General features: G+C 30.7%; 1 protein-coding gene across 1 annotated transcript; it reads right to left on the reverse strand.

Annotated features, from left to right (window-relative positions):
- Positions 1-21,759: 21,759 nt before the first annotated feature.
- Positions 21,760-22,655, reverse strand: LOC110659207 (ethylene-responsive transcription factor ERF021-like). The gene has a single exon (XM_021817070.2). The coding sequence runs from the start codon at positions 22,425-22,427 to the stop codon at positions 21,867-21,869; it is 561 nt and encodes a 186-aa protein (XP_021672762.2). The 5' UTR covers positions 22,428-22,655; the 3' UTR covers positions 21,760-21,866.
- Between the last annotated feature and the right edge of the window lie 269 nt (positions 22,656-22,924).

Below are 22,924 nucleotides of genomic sequence, written 5' to 3' on the forward strand. Positions count from 1 at the left end.
TATATATATATATATATATATATATATATATATATATATATATAATCTTTGCTTATTTTTACGCATGCCCATCAAGTGTTTGTGCTTTTGCTTCAGGTGGAGACTGAGACGTGGGGATTGAGTGGGAAGTGAGTGCTTGATTATACTTTTTACACAGGAGCACTAGGGACTGGTTACTTGCTCTTCAAATTGTGCTATGAAATTATCAAGACTTGTGATTTTATTGCTAGAGATTCTAGGTAATATCCCTCTTCCTTTCTTTCTTCTTTTTTATATGTAGGCTTGTGCCTATATTATCTTAGCTGAGCCAATAACATTAGAAATAATACATTTTTGGTTTTGAAATTTTAAATTTTTTGCATGTTAGAATTGCTAGAGTTATCCAACAGTTAAAATCTTGTGCAAAATTATAGACTCAATTATGCACCTAGTCAATCTTGTTGACTTGAGGTGCTGAATTTGCTTTTATTGAATGGAATCTTGCCTTGTTTGTGGGCCATTTGGCTACTGTAAACAATGTATGTCTTCAAACATATTAGATAGAGTTATGCTTTTGACTTTTGTTTGATCTTGGCATGGGTTGTAACTTAATACCACTTTTTTAGTGAGTTTGGGTTAATTCATCAATTGCTATAGATTTTATGTAACGTCCCGAGAATTTTGAGCTTTGAATAGTACTATTTTTGGTCTGTGAATAGTATTATTCAAAGTCAGCTCGATGACTAAAAATGAGATGGAAATTAATTAAAATAAGCAAAATAAAAATCGAAGTGACCATCGGGTTATGGACTTAATCGGTATTATTGAAAATGATGAACTATAACCCGATGAAGGGCATTTTGGCCAATTCACTTGAAGAGTTGACTTTTGACCGAAATGTCAATTAAATTAAGTGAGATTGATGTATCGAAATGGAACTTAATTAACTGAAAGGAGTATAAAATAATTATAATATTATAATTAGAATTAGAATTTAATAATTAGAATATTATAAAATTTAATAATTATAAGTATAATTATAATTATCTAGATATTTACGTAACAATAAGAGAAGAATATTAATTATAATGACAACTCACTAATACACCTCATCATCACCATCACCTCATCTTCATCATCTTCTTCTTCCATCTCTTTGTCGTCCCACTCTCTCTTATTTCCTCCATTAGAGGTTCATCTTCTAAGCTTTAAACCCATAAATTCCTCTATAATTTTTATAGGAAATTAAGAGAAAACCTTGTATTGAGCCTTGATTTAAAGAAAGCAAGTAAGGATTCTAAGAAATTTGGAAGATTGGTGAAGAAGAATTGTTAACCAATTGAGGTAAGTTATGATTTAAGCTTAGTTAGTTGTGAATTAATAGAATTTAAGTTTGATTGTGGAGATTTTTATGAATATTGATTGAAATTATGGATGCTATTGAAGGAAGGGATTTCGGTTTGGGGGAGAATAAGAAGGAGAGTCAAGGTTTTGGTGAATTGAAGGTTGATTAGGACTTGTAATCAAGGTTAGTGCTAAGAAATTTCATGAATTTTGAAAGTTATTACTAATTAAGTTAGGGTTTTTATACAATTAGGATTTTTATTGTATGAAGCCTATTTAATGCTATTATGTTTATATTATGATTATTTGATGTGTATTTGTTGAGAAACATTAATTATATGGTGAAGAAATTAAATGAAATGGGTGTTGTGCATTAAGTGTGAATCTGGACAGCTTGAGTCTAGTGGGATTAAATACTCATAACTTGAGCTACATAATTCCAATTGATATGAAACTAATGCCAAATTCAAGATAAGACAATATAATAAAATTTTCATGAAGACAAGTTGCTCTAATTCTATGTGTAGATACTTTGAATAATTTCTAGAATTTAAGTCATAAAACTTGAAACCTAAGAGCAGGGCATCCTAAATAGTCTATATTAAAATAAGTCTAACTCACTCTAGGAAACTCCAAATGAGGTGATTCTTGATTTATTGAAAAGCTAAGATATAAAGAAACAACTTTTATGAAGAACAAAATGACAAATTCTAATTGTAACTTATTCAAATCTGGGCTCTAAAAACTACCCAGAACCTATCCTGCGATTAGTAAAGTAGTGCACCTGAACCTGTCCTGTTTACTTGGGGATAACTCACTGTATATAATTCCAAATGAGGTAAATTTTACCTTGTTAGAAAGCTAAGATGTAGAGGAATAACTTTTATGAGAACCATGATGCTAAATTATGACTGTAACCTATCCAAATTTGCTTGACAAAGTGAGTTTAGAAATCTGTCTGGATTCTAAAAGTGACCTGAAAAAAATTGAGATTTGGTCACATGAACAGTTTTGGCAAAATGGCCATAACTCAATTTACACAAATGCAAATTGAATAATTCTAAAGCCAAAATAAACATAAGACATAGATATACAATTCTCATGAGAAGGTATGGTCTAATTCCTATTGTACCTTAGTCAAATTTATTAAGGAAGTTGAGGTACCAAACCTAGAATTTATGAAATGTAAGCATAATTATTTAAAATGTGAATTGTGATTAATGCCAATGGCATGTTAAGCATGAATGACATGTGAAATTATGTTTGGGACTTATGTTCCCATGATGAATGAGATTATGACGGAATTATTAAAGAATGGTAACTAAATGATGAAATAATGAGAACATTGAATTGTTAATGATAATAAATTAGCCCGAGTATGCTTAGACAGTAGTGCATGGGTTGGATAGATTGGCATGCCAAGAAGGGGCGAGATTAGTAGTACTGCCCATGGCTTCTATGCCTGGATACCATTGGCAAGCATAGAGTGTCTGATAAAGTTATCCCTTATTCATGATTGCTTTGAATAATCATTGGCAGGCATTGAGTATCCGATTTGATTATTCCTAAGGCTTTTATGCCTAATTATATTGCGTACATAGCAGGTACCGATGTGTCCGATGGTATGATGGTCCGAGGCACTGAGTGTCCAGTGCCAGTAAAATCCATGTATCCAGTCCAAACAGTCTTGTTAAAGGTTACTTTGGGCACCGAAATAAATTAAGAAAGTTAAATATTGAAATAATGAAAAGGAAAGATCCTATGAAAATAACATACTTCCAAAGATCGTGAAAATATGGAAATATGAGAAAACGAGAGAAAAATATTGTGAAAGATATCCAAAACCGTTATGTAGTTAAACAAATGAAATGACTACAAAATTTTGATGTTATAAATTCTATATTCTTTTAAATGATTTATGAATATTTAAATGTGCATTTTTCTTATTTCATACAAGCATGAAAATTATTCTTTTCATTTGTATATTGTACTTTTATTATGTTAGTACACCACTAAGCAGAAATGCTTTGCGCAATGGTTTCTCCTTACGCAGGTCCAGGCGATAAGACCCAATAGACTTTGGACAAGGATTTTTGGATTGATCTGCAGTAGTAGTCATTGTCACCTCCGCACATCATTCTGGTAAAGATCATTGGCCTACAGCAGTGCATGATCATATGTATTGTAATTAAACACAAAGTTTGTAATTAAATTTTGAGATGTATGATAAATTTTTACATTTACCAAATGAATGTAATGAAAGAAATTTATGTAGAGAAATGGATGTGAATAGATAAGGAAAATATGAGTTGTGATTTTGAAATTATTATATATTTGAGATTTTCCAATATGGACAATTTTTTAACACGTAAAATATTAAAAATATGGGAAACCTCTTGCAGTTTCTATTTAAAATTTCCTTGATTAAATTATGATGGAATTAAATTGATCATCAATTGAATAAGATAAGATTAGGTGCTTTGGCATAGAATATGGCATTCTTTTGCTCAGCTATGCTGTAGATCAGGTAAGGGGGTGTTAAATTTAGTGGTATCAGAGCAAGGTTTAGGCATTCCTAGACCTAGATGGGTAGAAGGACATAGAATGCATGTCATGCATTACATTTATTAAGAGTTAAGGTCACACTAATGCAGATCTATTCTTCTGTCTATTATAGGTTGATATGGAGTTTGACCCCACCAAGCTCGAATTCCCTCAGCCGGTGGATGAGGAGGTAGAGAGCCATGCTCCTGCCAGTTCTAGTGGAGGCAGGAGAGAGGCAATAGCCCAAGCAGCAGTAGGTCGGGCTCAGCAGATGTTTTTCGAGCAGATGACCAAGATGCTTCGATAGGTCACCGAAGCTATTCCATGAGCTCGATCCCCACAAAGGTCCCACTTGTAAAAGTTAAAGAAGTATGGGACTGTTGACTTTAAGGGTAAGAAAGATGATGATCCGATTGCCACCGAGCACTGGCTGGAGAGGACAGAGCGAGTTCTCCAGCAGCTACACTGCAATGCAAAATAGAGTTTAGAGGGTGCAGTCTCCCTTCTTCGAGAGGATGCCTGCCATTGATGGGATACAGTGTCCAGGGTAGTGCATCCCACGGCAGTGATATGGGAGTACTTTTTAGCTGAGTTCAGGAAAAAGTACATCAGCCATATATATCTGAAGGCTAGGAGGAGGAAGTTCATTAGTTTGAGGCAGAGACAGTTGACGGTATCAGAGTGTGAGCAAAAATTTATGCGGTTGAGCCGTTATGCCCATGAGGTTATACTCATTGAGGTAGATAGATGCCATAAGTTTGAGGAGGGGCTGAATGATAATGTGAAGCTCCATATTACAGCACTTTGGATTACGGATTTTTCTCAGATGGTGGAGGTGGCTCTGATTATGGAAAGGGTCAGAGATAGTGAGTAGAATCGCAGAGATAAATAGTATAAGAGAGGCCCAGGGCAGTCTAGCTTCTCATCCATAGCTAGTAAAAATCCTAGGGCATCCCAGAGTCAGAGCAAGTCACAGATGCCTAGATCACAGACTATACCTAGGAGAGGCCAATCAGCAGCATCAGTGGCTAGTTCTCTGGGGATAGTAGCTAGGAGAGCAGCCCTAACAGCATGTAGTCACTGTGGCAAGAGACATAGAGGAGAGTGCTAGTACTTGATTGGGGGTTACTTCAGATATGGGGCCACAGACCATTTTTAAAGAGATTGCCCCTGAGGAAGTGCTCTTACTGCTCTAGTACAGACTGAGAGATCTGCCCTTATAACCCAAAGGGGTAGGAGACCCGGTAGAACCGAGGTAGCAGGTAGTTTACAGAGAGCTGCTTTTGAGACAGTGGAGAGACTAGAGGCTAGGACACCAGCGCATGCCTATTCTATAAGAGCCTAGGAGGAGTAGGATGTGCCCGACGTGATCCGGGGTACTTTCTTTCTCTATGATATGCCTGTGCATGCATTGGTAGACCCAAGATCCATGCATTCATATATTTGTATTACTTTTCCTATAGAGAAAGGAGTTCAAATAGATGAGACTAAGTAGGATATTCTGGTCATTAACCCTTTAGGCCATAGTATAGTGGTGAATAAGGTCTATAAGGGTTGTCCCTTAAGAATTCAAGGACATGAGTTCTTGGCCAACTTGATAGAGTTACCATTCCATGAATTTGACATGATACTGGGGATGGATTGGTTATCGCATCATCAGGTAATGGTAGATTGTCGGTTGAAGCAAATCACCTTGAAAACTATTGGTAATGAAGAAGTGACAATTGTGGGTGAAAGGACAGGCTACCTTTCCAATGTCACATCGGCCATGGTAGCTAGGAAACTGATAAGAAAGGGTTGTGAAGCCTACCTATCACATGTAGTTGATACCAGGAAAGCTGGCTCTAGTCTCCAAGATATACCCACCATATGTGAGTGCGAGAGTTAGATAGATTGGCATGCTAAGAAGGAGTGAGATTAGCAGTACTACCCATGGCTTCTATGCCCGGATACCATTGGCAGGCATCAAATGTTTGATATGATTATCACTTATTCATGATTTCTTTGAATAATCATTGGCAGGCACCAAGTGTTCGATATGATTATTCCTATGCCTTTTATGCCCAATTATATTGCATACTCAGCAGGCACCGATGTGTCCGGCGGTATGACGGACCGAGACACCAAGTGTCCAATGCCAATAAAACCCGCGTATCTAATCCGAACAGTCCTGTTAAAGGTTACTTTGGGCACGGAAATAAATTAAGAAAGTTGAATATCGAAATAATAAAAAGGAAAGATCCTATAAAAATAACATATTTCCAAAGATCGTGAAAATATGGAAATATAAGGAAACGAGAAAAAATATTGTGAAAAATATCTAAAATTGGCATGTAGTTAAACAAATGAAATGACTATAAAATTTTGATGTTATAAACTCTATATTCTTTTAAATGATTTATGAATATTTAAATGTGCATTTTCCTTATTTCATACAAGCATGAAAATTATTCTTTTCATTTGTATATTATACTTTTATTATTTTAGTGCACTACTAAGCAGAAATGCTTAGCGCGATGGTTTCTCCTCGCACAGGTCCAGGTGATAAGACCCAATAAACTTTGGATAAGGATTTTTGGACTGATCTGCAGTAGTGGTCATTGTCACCTCCGCACATCATTCTGGTAAAGATCATTGGCTCACAATAGTGCATGATCATATGTATTGTAATTAAACACAAAGTTTATAATTAAATTTTCAAATGTATGATAAATGTGCACATTTAGCAAATGAATGTAATAAAAGAAATTTATGTATAGAAATGGATGTGAATAGATAAGGAAAATATGAGTTGTGATTTTAAAATTGCTATATATTCGAGATTTTCTAATATGGACAATTCTTTAATGGGTAAGATTTTTGTCCCATTTTATTTTTCCACAAATTTTATAAAAATTTCGGTAGAGTGCCGTCTGTATTTTGAGAAAACAGTTCTTCAAATACCTGTGAAAAGCACTTCCAATGATTTATCTCATCAACTTCATCAAATCAACATCCATCCCAACCAATTTCAACATCATTTCTTAAATTCCAAAATTCAACATCATAAAAAATACTACTAAGTAATTTCATCAAATTAAAACAAAATACTTCCATTCATATTTCATTAAAGATAAAATAATTTACATACATCATTCTAAAATTTACATTAGGAAAAATCCAAACTAAAATTTATTACAAGTTTTATACAACTGCTCACGACCATTTTCTACATTTACATATATTTACATACATCAAAATAATTTTTACAATCAGGGTATAAAATATACCCGATGGAACTTCAGGGAAGGTGGCTCCATAATCTTTAGTAGCTCACTCTGCTGCTCCTCTAGTCTTTATATCTGCGACAACAATAACAGCCATCGCTGAGTACTGTGACTCAGTGGTGCACAACATACTAAAATAATCTTTATACGGAATTTAAATCATACTTATTCAAAAATTGAACTGAACATGAGAAATAAATTCAAAACATGATTTATAAAATTTTAATCCAAACAATTTCATTTTGAAAGTCTCAAAACAAATTTCATAAAAACACACAGTTATATCATGCCATTCGAAACATAATAATCTCAATAGTCAGAGGCTTATGAGAAATCACATCACAAGGCTAGCTAGCTCAAATATATGGGAACCCATTCTTTTTCTTCTTCTACTGGCACACACCTCAACACTTCAGCCAGAGAAGGAATCAAAATTTGAAACTGATTTCCCCCACTAGTCATGCTAGTGAGGCATTCAAATATATGGTCATGACACAGTGGTTTCAAAACTATCTTAACAATTTACTAAACATTTATTGCCATTTCAAACACAAACAAGTAACCTTTCAACAATTTAAATCAAAAGCATAAGAAACATTTCAAGATAATGGTGTCACAATGTAATATTTCAATTCATTCAAAACAATGTGCAGAAGAAAATTTACAGAAAGTCTATGTTGTGCACAAACCTTATACGAGTCGCCTCTTGGCCTTGACTCGATCCCTCGGGTTTTTTTCCGGTATTCTTTTCTACTGAAACACACAGTTTCACAGTGTTTCAGTATCATAACTTATCATAAATCCAAAAATAAATTTGAATTTACTTATACCTAGCTTTAATATGCTAAACTTGACATTCTTTAAAATTTGTATTTTGGGGTTACTATTCACGATACTATTCAAGTCAATTTATTGACTTTCTAAGGCTTAATAGGTATGGGAATTCCAATTTCACCCACATACCACATTTTGGTTACCTAATTTGTTGGTTTTGGTTCTTTTTTCAAATTTTAAGTCTTTTAGGCACAAATTTCAAATTTTCAGTTTTGGTGTTCAGTTTTGCACTGTTTTATTAGTTATGTTGCTGTGATGATTTGGCTAAGTTTTCTTCATAGAAGTTGTTCCTTATTGTCTTAACTTTATTTCCCTTTTTGAATCACTCCATTTGGAGTTTTGTAGCCTAAGTTATAGCCATTTGAACATGGCTGGCCAAATTTGGTGTTACCCAGAATTCTGGGTAAATTCTGGATTTTTGCAATTTTTGTGGTTGATTGCAGGTGGATTTTCAAACAAGTTATGGTCAAACTTTGGGTTTGTTTTCTTCATGAAAGTTGTAGGGCTATGTCTCAGCTTTCTACTAGTAAAAATTCAGGTCATTTGGACCTTCCTAGACTAAGTTATGGTCATTACGTAACTATTATTCATTTGATCATTTTTGTACAGGTCAGTGTGCCCAATTCGGATTTAACCTAATTGTTCACTAAGTTATGGTCACTTTCTGGGCATGATTCCTAAATGAAAAATGTGTCATTTTATGTCTAGTTTCATTCCTAATTGGTCTCACACCAATTGGGTTGGTAAATTTTCAGTTTTGATCTCTGAAAAGGACCTTGGTCATGCTGCTTGCATAATGGCCATGACCAATCCGAATTTCCATTTGGTTCCAACACTTTCAACATACCACAATTAGTCATACATGACTATTTTTCAGCTCAAACTAGGTCAAACACACCATTTGACCAATTTTCAAAATTTTATCTCCCAAACCCTAGGTTCAAACCCTAATTCACTTGATTTGTTACATTTAATTGATTCCAAGCATACCAACACCATTTCTCAACTCATTCAAGCTTACATACACTTTTAATTCATTCAAAACACATCATATTCTAATACAACTATGGCTGGCCGAAATTCACATATAGTCCTCCAAAGTTATTTTTATTTCATTTTAAGTATATTTCTAGGTTTATTCAACTATAAACACAATTAATTCAACTAGAACTTCATGTTTAGATTACTAACCTTTATGCAAAAATTTTTTCTCTTCAAACTTCTTCTTTTCTTCTTTCTTTCTCTTTGAACCTTCTTTTCTAGTTGCCCAAACAAAGTTTAGTTATGGTAAATGAAGTTTCTATGGTGGGATTTTGTTGTCTTCAAGCTCAAAAGTGAGCTTCATGGAGGATTTGGTGAGGGAGGGATGAGAGAGATGGATCACGGCAATTTGAAGAAGATGAAGGACTTTTTGTTTTGTTTTTTTCTTTTTCTAAATATTTAACCTTTAGTAAGACCAAAAATTATCCAAAAATTTAAATTTTTAATTATAATGTTTGTTGCATCATGCATGATGTCATGCATGATGTAATTACTTTTTCATTTTTTTTCTTTTTCTCTTTTTTTTTATTTATTTTTCTTTAGTTCTTTAATTTAATTTCCAATTCCAAAATTTTCTTTTCTCTGATTTTATTTAACAGTTAGGTCAGGAGTCAGCTCTAGGGGTCAATTGACCAAATTGCCCATCGCCGATTTAACCCGATTTGCAAATAATTCAATATTTCTTCTGGATCCCTGACTTAATTATTTGACCGGCTTAACATTTCTTTTTTGTGATTTTCTCTTTTCCACTGTGTTCGCAATAGTCCTAAGGACCGCAACATCACATTTTATGGTTCGAAATTTGAGTTTAAATCGACTTCGTAGTCCTTCCCGAGAAGTTCACCCATCATTGTGACTCTCGGCTCATTTAACTTCTTGTGTTCTGTTTTTCTTATTTATACTTAACTAATTGACAATTGCTAATTATTTGTGTTCAGGACTTCTCTAGGTGTCTTAGATGTGGTTCTAACCCCCTTAATTATCCGGATCGACACCAGTCACCGGAATAGTGAAATATACCAAGCTATACAAATAGAGGTGTTACATAAAATATTAAAAATACAGGAAAACTCTTACAGTTTCCATTTAAAATTTCCTTAATTAAATTATGATGGAATTAAATTGATCATCAATTGAATAAAATAAGATTAGGTGCTTTGACACAGAATGTGGCATTCCTTTGCTCGACTATATTGTAGATCAGGTAAGGGGGTGTTACATTTTATTTCAATATAACTTTAATTCATGGTAGGTTTAGACTTCATGATTTTGATGATTTTGGTTTCTATTAGCTTAGATAAAATCTTGTTTTGTAATTTTTAGTTAATTTTCTTTGAGATCATAGGAATTAAATCTTTAACTATAATTTACGTGCCAAAACTCTAGTCTAGTATTTAGTTTATACATGATTTAACTTTCTGTTGCATATACAAATAAGATACTACAACCTAAATTAGAGATTCCTTTTTACGTCTAATATTTACACAATGGGCACTTGAATTTCTCTAATTCACTCCTTAGCTACTAGAAAATATATATGACTAAGTTTTAAGTTTTACCTAGCCTGATGGGAATTGTTTAGTGAAATGAAAATGTATTGATGATTGTTCCACCACCTGAGCCATTGACAACTGGATGGTAATGGCCCAAATGCATATTTCCACGTAGCCTTAACAGTATTACTTTGAAATGTGAAGATACATTAAATGTTGATGTCATTCCCCTGTAGTAACAATATGTGGATGATAAACTACTTTGTCTGAACACATGTCCAATATATTTTTTTTGTCTATTACAAGGTCATGTTAGTAGCAGAAATTATAGTGTTAAGTACTGATGATCCAAAATGAGTAGTTTTTTTTTTCTCCCTTGAATTAGTGTATAGATTTTGTGAGATTTCTTTACCAATTTTTTTAGAGGGACAAAATTACACAATAGGGTGGTAGGTCGCTTCTTAAATGGGGAATTTTAGGATTGAGTAGCAGTGTGTGTGAAGGTGGAAAATCTGTTGTGTTATTGTGCAGCCTTGAATTTTAGGTGCTCTTTGATTGTTGTGTACCAATAGTCTATCTTAATTGTGTATTACATTGATTCCCTAATAATGCTCATTTGACCAATTCTTATAGAAAAAAAAAAAAGTTTTTCCTACTTATTCTTGATTTCTTGTAATTTTAGATACACAAGCTTAATTCAAGCTATATATATATATATATATATCTTAATTTTAATTTCAAGTTGTACCCATAGTCTATCTTAATTAAATCTTTAACTATAATTTACATGCCAAAACTCTAGTCTAGTATTTAGTTTATACATGATTTAACTTTCTATTGCATATACAAACAAGATACTACAACCTAAACTAGAGATTCTTTTTTAGGTCTAATATTTACACAATGGGCACTTGAATTTCTCTAATTCACTCCTTAGCTACTAGAAAATATATATGACTAAGTTTTAAGTTTTACCTAGCGTGATGGGAATTGTTTAGTGAAATGAAAATGTATTGATGATTGTTCCACCACCTGAGCCATTGACAACTGGATGGTAATGGCCCAAATGCATATTTCCACGTAGCCTTAATAGTATTACTTTGAAATGTGAAGATACATTAAATGTTGATGTCATTCCCCTGTAGTAACAATATGTGGATGATAAACTACTTTGTCTGAACACATGTCCAATATATTTTTTATCTATTACAAGGTCATGTTAGTAGCAGAAATTATAGTGTTAAGTATTGATGATCCAAAATCAGTAGTTTTTTTTTCTCTCCCTTGAATTAGTGTATAGATTTTGTGAGATTTCTTTACCAATTTTTTTAGAGGGACAAAATTACACAATGGGGTGGTAAGTCGCTTCTTAAATGGGGAATTTTAGGATTGAGTAGCAATGTGTGTGAAGGTGGAAAATCTGTTGTGTTATTGTGCAGCCTTGATTTTTAGGTGCTCTTTAATTGTTGTGTACCAATAGTCTATCTTAATTGTGTATTACATTGATTCCCTAATAATGCTCATTTGACCAATTCTTATAGAAAAAAAAAAAGCTTTTCCTACTTATTCTTGATTTCTTGTAATTTTAGATACACAAGCTTAATTCAAGCTATATATATATATATATATATATATATATATATATATATATATATATATATATATATATATTATATATGTCTAGTAGGAAAGGCTACTTGGTACTTGACAATTTCTTTAATTGGTGTACCTATGTCACCATGTAGTAATTTGGCTATCCTTTTAATCCACAAAATTTTATACCCAACAACTTTTTTTATGTGCACTTTTCATATCCATAAAAATCACTAAATAACATGATAAATTTTAGGTCCTTCAAATATGTACATTATATCCAGCTAAAGTAAAAGCACCCAGGTTGGTTATGTAAAATAAATATTTTGCATCAATAAGCTATGTTTTATGGGCTATACATAATTTAAAAAAAAAAAAAACATTTCCTTTACCCGTTCCTTCATTTTAAACATATTCTACTCAAGTCTTGTGCCAACTCACTTCTGAAATATATTAATAGGATTTTTCAGCTTTTAAATACATCAATTTTCAATGTAAAAATATTAATTCTCAACACTTTCACTTATCTTTATTTATACGTAAATACAAATATGCTCATTTAATAAGACATCCCTTTGGTACAAGTAAATTCATATGGATTCAAACTAATAACCATCAATTTTATAGTATCATAATCATCTAAATTCAACAAGCATACATAGCAATATTCTCAAATATTTTCATGATTGAGCAAAACTAATAACCTTTAATTCAAGAGTTTCAAGTTTATTTGCTTGCCTATTTCACTAAGTACTTCAGTTCCTCAAATGAATTCTTTGCACCACCTACATCATCCTTAATTGAATAAGAACTAAGAAAAACAAGAGTTCACTTATCATAAAGAAAGATTCTTTACCTTCAATTTACACAATTTTCTTATTTCTTTACTATCTCAAACTTCACTTAACCTTAGCTCTTTTTAGCTTGTAGAAGAGAGATGTTGTATTATTTTCTTTCTTTTTCTTTTCTTTTTTTTTTTATTTTTTTATTTGAAACTAGATGGAAGATAGATAATGCAATAAACAAGCACATCTAACCATTTGGCCAAAAATCTTTGGTGTCAAAATCTTTGAACAGTAAGTCAAAATTAATTGTATGATTTTTATATGCTTGATAATTGCTCAGTTTTAGCTTTCTTTCATTGCTTGAATTTTATAAGATGCTTGAAATCCATATTGTAGTAGTTGTTAATCTCTTAATTTTTGTATATCCAAATTAAAAATAGTTTTTAAATAGGAGGCGATTGTCTCAAGCATGGAGAAGAGTTGGATCAACCACTAATGATAGGAGAAAGCCAACTTATCAAAAAGAAGTTTTGGAGTTCCTTGATTTTGCTTTTACTAGTTTATTTATAATTTCTTTTCATTTTTATAGTTCTAGGTTCTTTGGAAACAAAATTGATTTAATTGACATGTTAATTTAAAAGGATTTCAATTTTGATAGGTTGCACTTCCATCTTCAAATGCTCAAAAGGGGTTATTGAGTGAAGTGCATGAGAACAAAGAAAATTCCAATGTAAGTGACTAATATACTTAAGAAAAGTTATGTTTTGAGATTATGTTTTAAAATTTAACTTTATCCATTTAATGTTTCCTTGTAGGTTTCTACAAATGCTACTGTAAGTTGATTAATTTAATTGTTTAAGTGATTAACTCATAAGTATTATTATTTTATTTATAATTCATTGCCATTTTTATAAGGCTAAGTGCTTTGTAGGTTGAATGAAAATGTTCAATATGTAACTATCCTGTTAAGGATTACTTAAAGCATATTTGAGAAAAAAAAACGTATGTATTGATTTCTACATGTTTTTTATTGAATATTAATTTTTTTAGTAAGATTTTTTTGTACTGTTATGTGATTTTAATTGTTATGATTTAGATCAACTGTCTTTAAAGGGATTAAATGAAGGACAACTTAGTCCAATAATTGTAAGTCTCTCTCTCTCTCTCTCTCTCTCTCTCTCATGCATACCCATACTCACACATTTAAACGTCCCAATTAATTATAAGAATGGGTAGTGAGGTTTAATGAGTGGAATTGTGTTTCATACAAATTGTAGATGTGTTGAGGTTTGATCATTGGAATTGTGTTGCAATCAAGCTCTTTAGCTATTTCTAGTAGAATAATTGTGTGGGTAGTAAGTTTTTTATGGCTATCCATCTCTTTTCCTGATTAGGAATTTCAATATCTAAAATTTTGATGATATGTATTTTTTGATAAATTATTTTAATATCTAAAACTCTGATTGTGTATGGCCGTGCTTTTTTTAAAAAAAAGAATGTGAAATTCTTGTTGGGCAACTCTATTTCGCTATATAACAGGGGCAGTTCTTTTTTTAACATAATCCATTTCATCCCAAGAAACCAGATTGAAATTTGACATTATGCTTTAAGTGTTTCCAGGGGAGTGTCTTCGGATAATTTAACTTGACTACTCTTTTATTTTTGTTTTTATGTGTTTTTTTTTGTCCCATGTTGGATTAGTGATGTCAAATATTTAATATTTCTACATTATAAACTTTTATGCTAATGATATTGAAAATTTGAATTTCATTTTTTACTTAAAAGTAGAGCTAAAAATTCAACACATACTGTAATTGTATTAGCATGTTGCATGTTCTTAGGAAATTTGTATTCATGGAATATATACCACACCAAATGTAATCTTATCTGATGGGTGTATATTTGTTGAAAACAAAATTATTTTTTTCAGTCAATTAACTAAGCTACAATAATTATTTATTTCTCATGGCCATGCTTCAACTTATGCAGCTCAATTGTGGCATTCATCACAACCTTTGTAACTGCATTTTTTCTATAAAGAGTTGTGTTGAAATTTTAGTTTTTGGTTTGTATTTTTACAGGCTAAAGAGTTAAGATGTGGTGCAACACATAATCAAGATGCTACAACATCACTTAGGAGATAATGCTTTTCTTACAAATTCATTTTGGTGCGGTTCTTTTTTTTTGAAAATGATGTAGTTTGTGGGTCACTTTAGTTTTGTTTTCTTGGTAAGTGAAGAATCTTTTTCACATTAGAAAACTATTACATATTCTTACTATCCAAAAATTGTCTTCTTATGTAACTATATATTTTGTGACAATTATTGTTTTAATTAGGAACAATATATTTTGAGAAGAAAATGCATTTTTTGGAGTTGGAAGGCTTTTGAAGATTCAATAACATCAAATTATTATTGAGAAAGCCTTAGCAATTTAGTGGTGGCTCATACTCTCAAGCTCTCTCTATGCATGTTAATATTTTGTATAAACCTTTTATTGTAATATGATATAAAATTAATATTATTATTTTTTAGTGTTTACAAATTGGTTTAGTTCTTTAATTTTAATTGTTTATGAACTTCCATTTTAATTAATCCAGATTTGTTATTGCTTTATTTTTACTAGGAACAAATAAGAAGATAATCATCTAAACAGACACAAGAATGACAAATATTATGATGCTGCAATTGAGCATTGATGTTTATGTTTACTAAGGCCTTTAAATTGTTCCCACATATGTATGACAAATTATTATATTTGGAAGGCTTTTCTACTTGAATTACTATGCAAATATACTAGAGGTATGAATTTTATAAGTTAATGAAATTATATTATTTTCTAATATTTTATTTATTTTATAAATAATATGAATTTTAATTTTTTAATTTTTAGAATTACATTTTATTATAAAATGGTGTTACTATAATTTGGCCATAATGAGCTTTAGTTTTCGTTACAAAAAAAAAAAAAAACCATTATTGGTTTTAGTGGGGAAACTCTATTGCCACAAATGATACTTTTAGTGGCGAATTTTCATGTATGACAAATTATTATATTTGGAAGGCTTTTCTACTTGAATTACTATGTAAATGTACTAGATGTATGAATTTTATAAGTTAATGAAATTATATTATTTTCTAATATTTTATTTATTTTATAAATAATATGAATTTTAATTTTTTAATTTTTAGAATTACATTTTATTATAAAATGGTGTTACTATAATTTGGCCATAATGAGCTTTAGTTTTCGTTCCAAAAAAAAAAAAAAAAAAAACCATTATTGGTTTTAGTGGGGAAACTCTGTTGCCACAAATGATATTTTTAGTGGCGAATTTTCATTTTGCCACTAATATAAATCTTTTTGTGGCGAACCTATTGTGACTAAAATATATGATTTTTTTTATTAAATTTATTTTTAGTGGCGAAAATTTTATAATTAGTGACTATTTGCTTCCCCACAAATAGGTATGTTTTAGTGGCACAACCAGCCTTTGCCACTAATACCAATCATTTGTGGCGACCCAATTGCCACTGAAAATATTTTGTTTGTATTATAATTCTACTATTAGTAGCGAACATATTGATCATTAGTGGCGAAATTATAGAGCCACAACAAATTTATTATTTTGTGGCGAAACCCTAATTCGCTACTAAAATTTTTTGTGACGCACCAATTGTGGCGAAATTGTGGTGATTTTTTTTTGTGTCGTTAAAGGCTTTTGTGGCAAAAAAGTGACCTTTTATGGTGAAATTTTTCCCCACAAAAGCCTTTTTTTTTTTGTAGTGACTAGTAGTTTCCAGAGGTTTTAAAAGAGTGATTTTTGAAGGGGACTGTCTCATTTTAATCAAAGTTTTGCAAGGTGGAAACACTCCTTCGGGCATTCAAAATCTAGTCCACGACATTCATTCGCTAATGAGACACTTGGACTTTTTCCCTTTTGTGCATGTTGGTCGGTCTTGTAACAAAGTTGCACATAAGTTAGCACAAGATGTCTCATTTGCAATTAATCCTTTGTATCAACAAGAAGTTGCATTGGGCAGGATGCTCCTTCTTTTCTTTCAATGAATTTTCAATCTTCGGAAAAAAAATCCATAGAAGAATAAGTCAAATTTAAAGACTTCATTGTTTTACTTAATTAGAACTACAGGTGTTCGAATTCTAAACTTGTCATTATTGAGAGAGCCTTATTTGAATACCACCCTTGATCCAAATAGTCCAAATGAAAAACAAATTACCTTGATTTTAAAAAAATAAAATTTGCTAGTTAGCGGAAGTGAGTTGGGCCAAGCAAGTTCCAAACTCGTGATCGGGCCGACGACTCTGCTATCGAAAGCCTCTCTTATTTGCATTTCAAGCGTCTGATGATGTGAAATGAGTTATGAATTGAAAAATGATTTTTGTTCACATTTTTCACTAGAGCCCATCATGGCCTTCACATATTTAACTTAATTCAATTGATATGAAATCTTTTTTAATTTATTAATTAGAATTTCACTTCATTAAAAAATATTTTAAAATAATTTGAAATTTTTAGATACTTTAAATTAATATCAAAATATATATCTTTAAAATAAAAAATAACTTAATTTAAAAATGTATATATTGACTTGAGAATTCAACTGTAAGAATAAATGATATTTTTTACTTGTTATCACCATTCCACCATAGTTTGAATATTAAATCAAATAATGTGCTACTTTTTTATGAAGAAAGAAATATGTTTTATTAATTAGAAATATATTACAAAAGTGTAGTATAAATTAACATATTCTATTTTTGTATAAATAAAATTAATCACTTATACACAAAATAATACAAAGAATTCAGAAGATCCAATAGTATTCACAAAGCATCTAAATTAACTAATAAATTAAAAGAGCATGCAAGTTGGTCAATAAGAAACTGCGTGCTTCACTTTTCAATTTTATATCTTTTTAAGGAAAAATTATATATGTACAACAGTTTCATCATAACCATTGATAGTAGTGGGTTCCAGTATGATCAATGATTATAATTAAACTGTTGTATGTACAACGGTTGCACCAAATAAAAATTTCTTTTTATGAGCCTTATTAAATAAACTCTAAATTTAGATTTCCTACACAAGAAAATATTTGTATCTTGTAGAGCACTTATCTCAATAAAGACAAAAAAAAAACAAATAATTCAGTTATAAACACACATAAAAACTCATTAACAAGATGGAATAATTCTAAAAAAATAAATAACTAATAAAAATAATAAAAAAAACCCACTAAAAAAAGTAGTATCTATACTATTGTATTTGGAAAAGTTTTTTGGAGAAAAGATATGAGTTTTGAAGGTAATGTCTGCATAGTTGATATGTTTGAAAGTAAATTTTTTTAATGAAATAAGGTTTTGGACGCGCCTTCAAAAAGATTTTCAAAATATTTAAAATTTTTACTTCTTCAATCTGCTAAATTGATGACTTTTAGACATTTAATAAATAATAATTCTTGTATTACCTATTCTATCCTCATTACATATATATATATATATATATATATATATATATTAACTCGTCAACAATTCTTTTTCTCTTATCTAGTTGTGTCTATTGCCATTCCTGCTATAGTTTCAACATCAATTAAAAATGGTAGCACATAATAATATTATTAATATATGTAGTTTTTTTCTTAGTCTATGGGTTATTGTTGAGTTTTTTCCTTTTCTTTTAACAAAATCATTCAATTAAAAGTTTGTTGTTGAGTTTCTTTTACCCAACTACTTTAGGACAAATATTATACAATTTAAATAATCAATATTTAAAAAAATTACTATTATGATTAATATATTTTTTATAGAATGATTGATATATTTTTGATTGATATTTCATGTAAAAATATTTTAAAAAAATAATTATGAATAATTTAGATATTAAAATGCAAACTTTTTATATGATAAGGATATTTTTTTAATTTAAACATAACTATTCTAATGACAAAATATATAATTTTAACATAAAATCACAAAATCTTAACTCTAACATGCACAAACTTTGCAAAACTCAACTTGAAACAACTTTTCATAAAATTGAAGTTATAGAAACCTCATCTCTTATCAACTTTCTTAGATCTACTCATTAGATCAAGAAGAAGAAAAAAGTTATCTCTCTTCTTGGAGCTTGGAGGTGGAAAAACCAAAACTTCAAAATTTGAATCTACCTTTCTATAGTTTTAAATGGAAGAATCCCTCTCTAGATCTTTAAAAATCCAAGAAAATCTCTTCAAAGAGCTCCTTGTATACCCTAATAGTTGAGAGAGAGAGAGAGAGAGAGAGAGAGAGAAAAGAATAAAAACCCATGTGTTTTGGCCAGCAAACGAGCTATGGTCTTTTTTATACCCTTGATAGTCGAGGAACTTTTGGCTATCAATATCCATACTTTCCATTGCCAGAGTCATTTCTATCCAAATAGGCATCCGAACCATAAAAAGGACTTCGGCTGCTGAAAGTCTGTCATTCGACTAATGAAACTCAAAACAACCACTTCTAGGAAATAAAACTTATAAAAAAATTTTCTTTTTTTAAATACATTTGAATAGATCACACATACATAAATATATTTTTACATCTTATCGCTATTCCTTTGTCAGTGAAATTTTACTTTTCACCAAAATATCTTGTCAATGACAAATATTCCGACATCAGAAGGTGGCAAGTATTACAGTCATCCAAAGAGAAAATCAAAAGAAGAAATGAAAGGAGGAAAGGAGAAACATTAAGGAAGATGGGAGGAGAAGGAAGGGGCAGATGCAAGATTGAATATAGAGGGGTCAAATCGGAAGCAAGACACATTAGAATTTGAGATAAAAAAAAATTACAATAAAAAATAATTTGATCAAATTCTAACCAATTTTCAGCATATGATAATATGGCGTTAAATATTTCTAATAATTTATCACCATTATTATGTAATATATCAAAAAAGAGTGTGTCAATAATTTAAGTTACAAAAATTATCTACAAGTGAATTTATAGTAAATTTAATTTAGGATTTAAAAGTGAAAGAATTAAAGTGCCATAAGAAAACTAAACTTAGCTAGGTTTTAAGAGTTTAAGTGTGTGTGGATATATTTTTAAATTAATTAATGTTTACAATAATAATTTATAATTATTATAATAAATAGTACTTAAAAGTTTTTGACTCTATAGAAATAAAAAAATAAATAAAGACAAAATTTTATGCTACAAAAAATTAGTTTTTTGGGCTCTAATGTTCAATCCATTTTCATATTTTGTAGTAAAACTAATTTTAAATATTAAATATGATAAATTTATTATTTTAAAATTTGGAGGAAAATTTTTAGAGACAAATTAATGAAATTAGTCATTGGCACTAACATTTTTGGTAATTTATAATAATTTACGTATATGTGAAAAATATTAAATCTTTATATTTATTAAAAAAAAAAGGTTGGAGGCCATTTAATATATAATTTCTTTTTTTAAATGGAGGGGTTCAAGAACTCCCTCCCCATGAGGCTGGGTAAGGGATGGCAACGGATACAGTATCTGAGAAAATCACTTTACTTGAACTTGAACTCGATTAATATTCTTAAAACTTAAACTTATTTTAAACTCAATTATTATCACTCAAAAAATACTTAAACTCGTTTAATTTTATATATTTTAATTAATAAATTATATAAAAATAATTTTATTAATGATTTATATTTTAAAAAATTTAATAATTCCATAAAATATTTTAATTTTATTTTATTTAAAATAAAATATATAAAAATTTATAAATGTTATTATAAAAAATATATTTTATATTATTAAGTATTTATATGAACGAATTCGGATAACTGATTCTTAACATAGAAAATTTAAACCTATCATAAGTATTATTTTTCAAACTCAAATCCATTTCAAATTTAATTATATACTATTTAAACTCGTTTTATTTAGATTTGTTTAAATCAGATATTCATAAAAATCTGACTCATTATCATTTCTAAGCTAAATTCACCATAGAAGAGAGATTTCTAGAGAGAAGGCAAAGTATCGCTCTTACAATTTACGGCTATAAATTTAAATAATGTGCTAATTTTTAGCTTTTTGATAACTATAAAATTAGCAAACTGAATTGATTTTCTTTATAAATTATATTTTTTTAAAAATGACAAGTCGAAAAAAAATCTTAAAAAATATAATATAATTATTTAATTTTATTAATTAAGAATCGAATTTAAAATTTTACAACTCTAGAGATACTCTTAAATGATATTAACGAGAAGCATAGAACAATAAAAATTCCAATTCAATAATTTTATAGAACATGCACACTAGGTTACAAGCAAATTAACAAAGACAACAAAGAAGCTGACAAATTTTGTGGATAAGAAGTAGAGTCGGTGCACCGTGGCCCCTGCACCAACCCATGAACCATCACCCCTCCTGGACCCGCCAAAAGCCTTCTCTACCTTTTTACAAAGCATGTGGTGGGAAAGATTTTTTTATTTTTTTATTTTAGACTTAATATATTATAAAGTTAAGATATAAAATATATAATATTATTTAATTATTAAATAAATAAATATTATATAATTATATCTTAATTTATAATGAATGGAGACAAAAAAATCTGAAAATCGTAGAAATTGGCCTTCTCTTCCTATCCCCAAATTAACTACCTCTTTCAGATACTGTTCCATCAAACATTCTTTCATTTCCTTTAGTGCCCCTCCCCTTCTCCAATCCAAATCATCATGCACTACCTGCCAATATTCAATAACCTTTTGCCCTCTACTCATAGAGCTTAAAACCAATTAAATATAATTAATTATTTATTTTTAATTATAATTTTTTATCATTAATAATATTACAAAAAATTCCTATTTTCAACTGTAAATGTTATATATCAATAATTAAAATATAAAATCGAATTATTATGTGAAAATAAGAATACATAATTAAATTGATAATATGCTATAGGGAAATACCCATTGGCCAAAAGTTACCTAAGGATCCCAAAGAGAATCATTTTGCATGTCATAGTTCCAGTCATCATCCTCCCCAAAATCATTGGACAACATCATAGACTCTTCTACCATTGCCATCTGCATCCACATCTTTGGTGAATCCAAAGGTGATTCGTTGATCGCCTGAATCTGGCTCTGCGACAGCCTAACCGTCACCGGACCCACCACGTTATTCGAGCTACTGTTGCCACTGCTGCCAGCTCCAGCACTGCCTTCTGGCTCCTTCATAGGAGTCCTGAGACGTAGCGCAGCTTCATGTGCAGCCATGCGAATATCTTCAGCATTGGAGCTTGCTGGCTTAGGAAGATCGTTAACCAATTCAGGGAAATTAAGCTTGGCTTCACTTCCCCTGAAATGTAAAGCTGCAACATCATAAGCAGTAGCTGCCATTTCTGGAGTATCAAAGCTCCCTAACCAAATCCGAGTTTTCTTCCCAGGTTCGCGTACCTCAGACACCCATTTCCCCCATTTCCTCTTGCGAACACCTCTGTAGCAAGAAGAGGTACCACTAGAGCCGTGTCTACTGGTTTGTTCTTGCATTTTCAACAAAACAAGCACTAAAGAATTTCTTTGATGTGTAGTATAAATGAAGGGTGACAAGAAGTGTTATCCAGTTACAAGTATATATAGAGAAGAGAAACCTTGACAGGTGGAGCAGAGTGAGCAAGAAAAGCTAGAAGGGAGCTTCGAAGCAGTTGCAGAAGTGAAAATGACGTGATTGAATCCTAGGAAATTGAAAGATATTCATTCAAAGACCAATCAAAGAATGGCAAGTGTGAAAGTATTTGGTGAATCCAATCCAAATATAGTTATCTTTAGAATATGTTTTCTAGAGCAAATAAGAAGCCAACAAATGGTTATCAGACATATAAAAATGAAGTTTCCTGTTGAGAAACGCGGTTTGAACCCAGGTGGTGGTCGAGGAGAAGGAGGAGATTTGGGGCTGGGGCCCAATTAATCCATAGATAACTAGGTTTCTGTGCGATTTCATTGCTTAGTTGCTTCAATACGTCTCTAGAGAAGCAATAGCAGCTTTA

Source organism: Hevea brasiliensis, chromosome 12 (genome assembly GCF_030052815.1).
Source record: "Hevea brasiliensis isolate MT/VB/25A 57/8 chromosome 12, ASM3005281v1, whole genome shotgun sequence".
NCBI lineage: Eukaryota > Viridiplantae > Streptophyta > Magnoliopsida > Malpighiales > Euphorbiaceae > Hevea > Hevea brasiliensis.

Excerpts from the sequence above, each read along its gene's own strand:
- LOC110659207 (XM_021817070.2), bottom strand. The coding sequence starts at position 22,427 with ATGCAAGAACAAACCAGTAGACACGGCTCTAGTGGTACCTCTTCTTGC.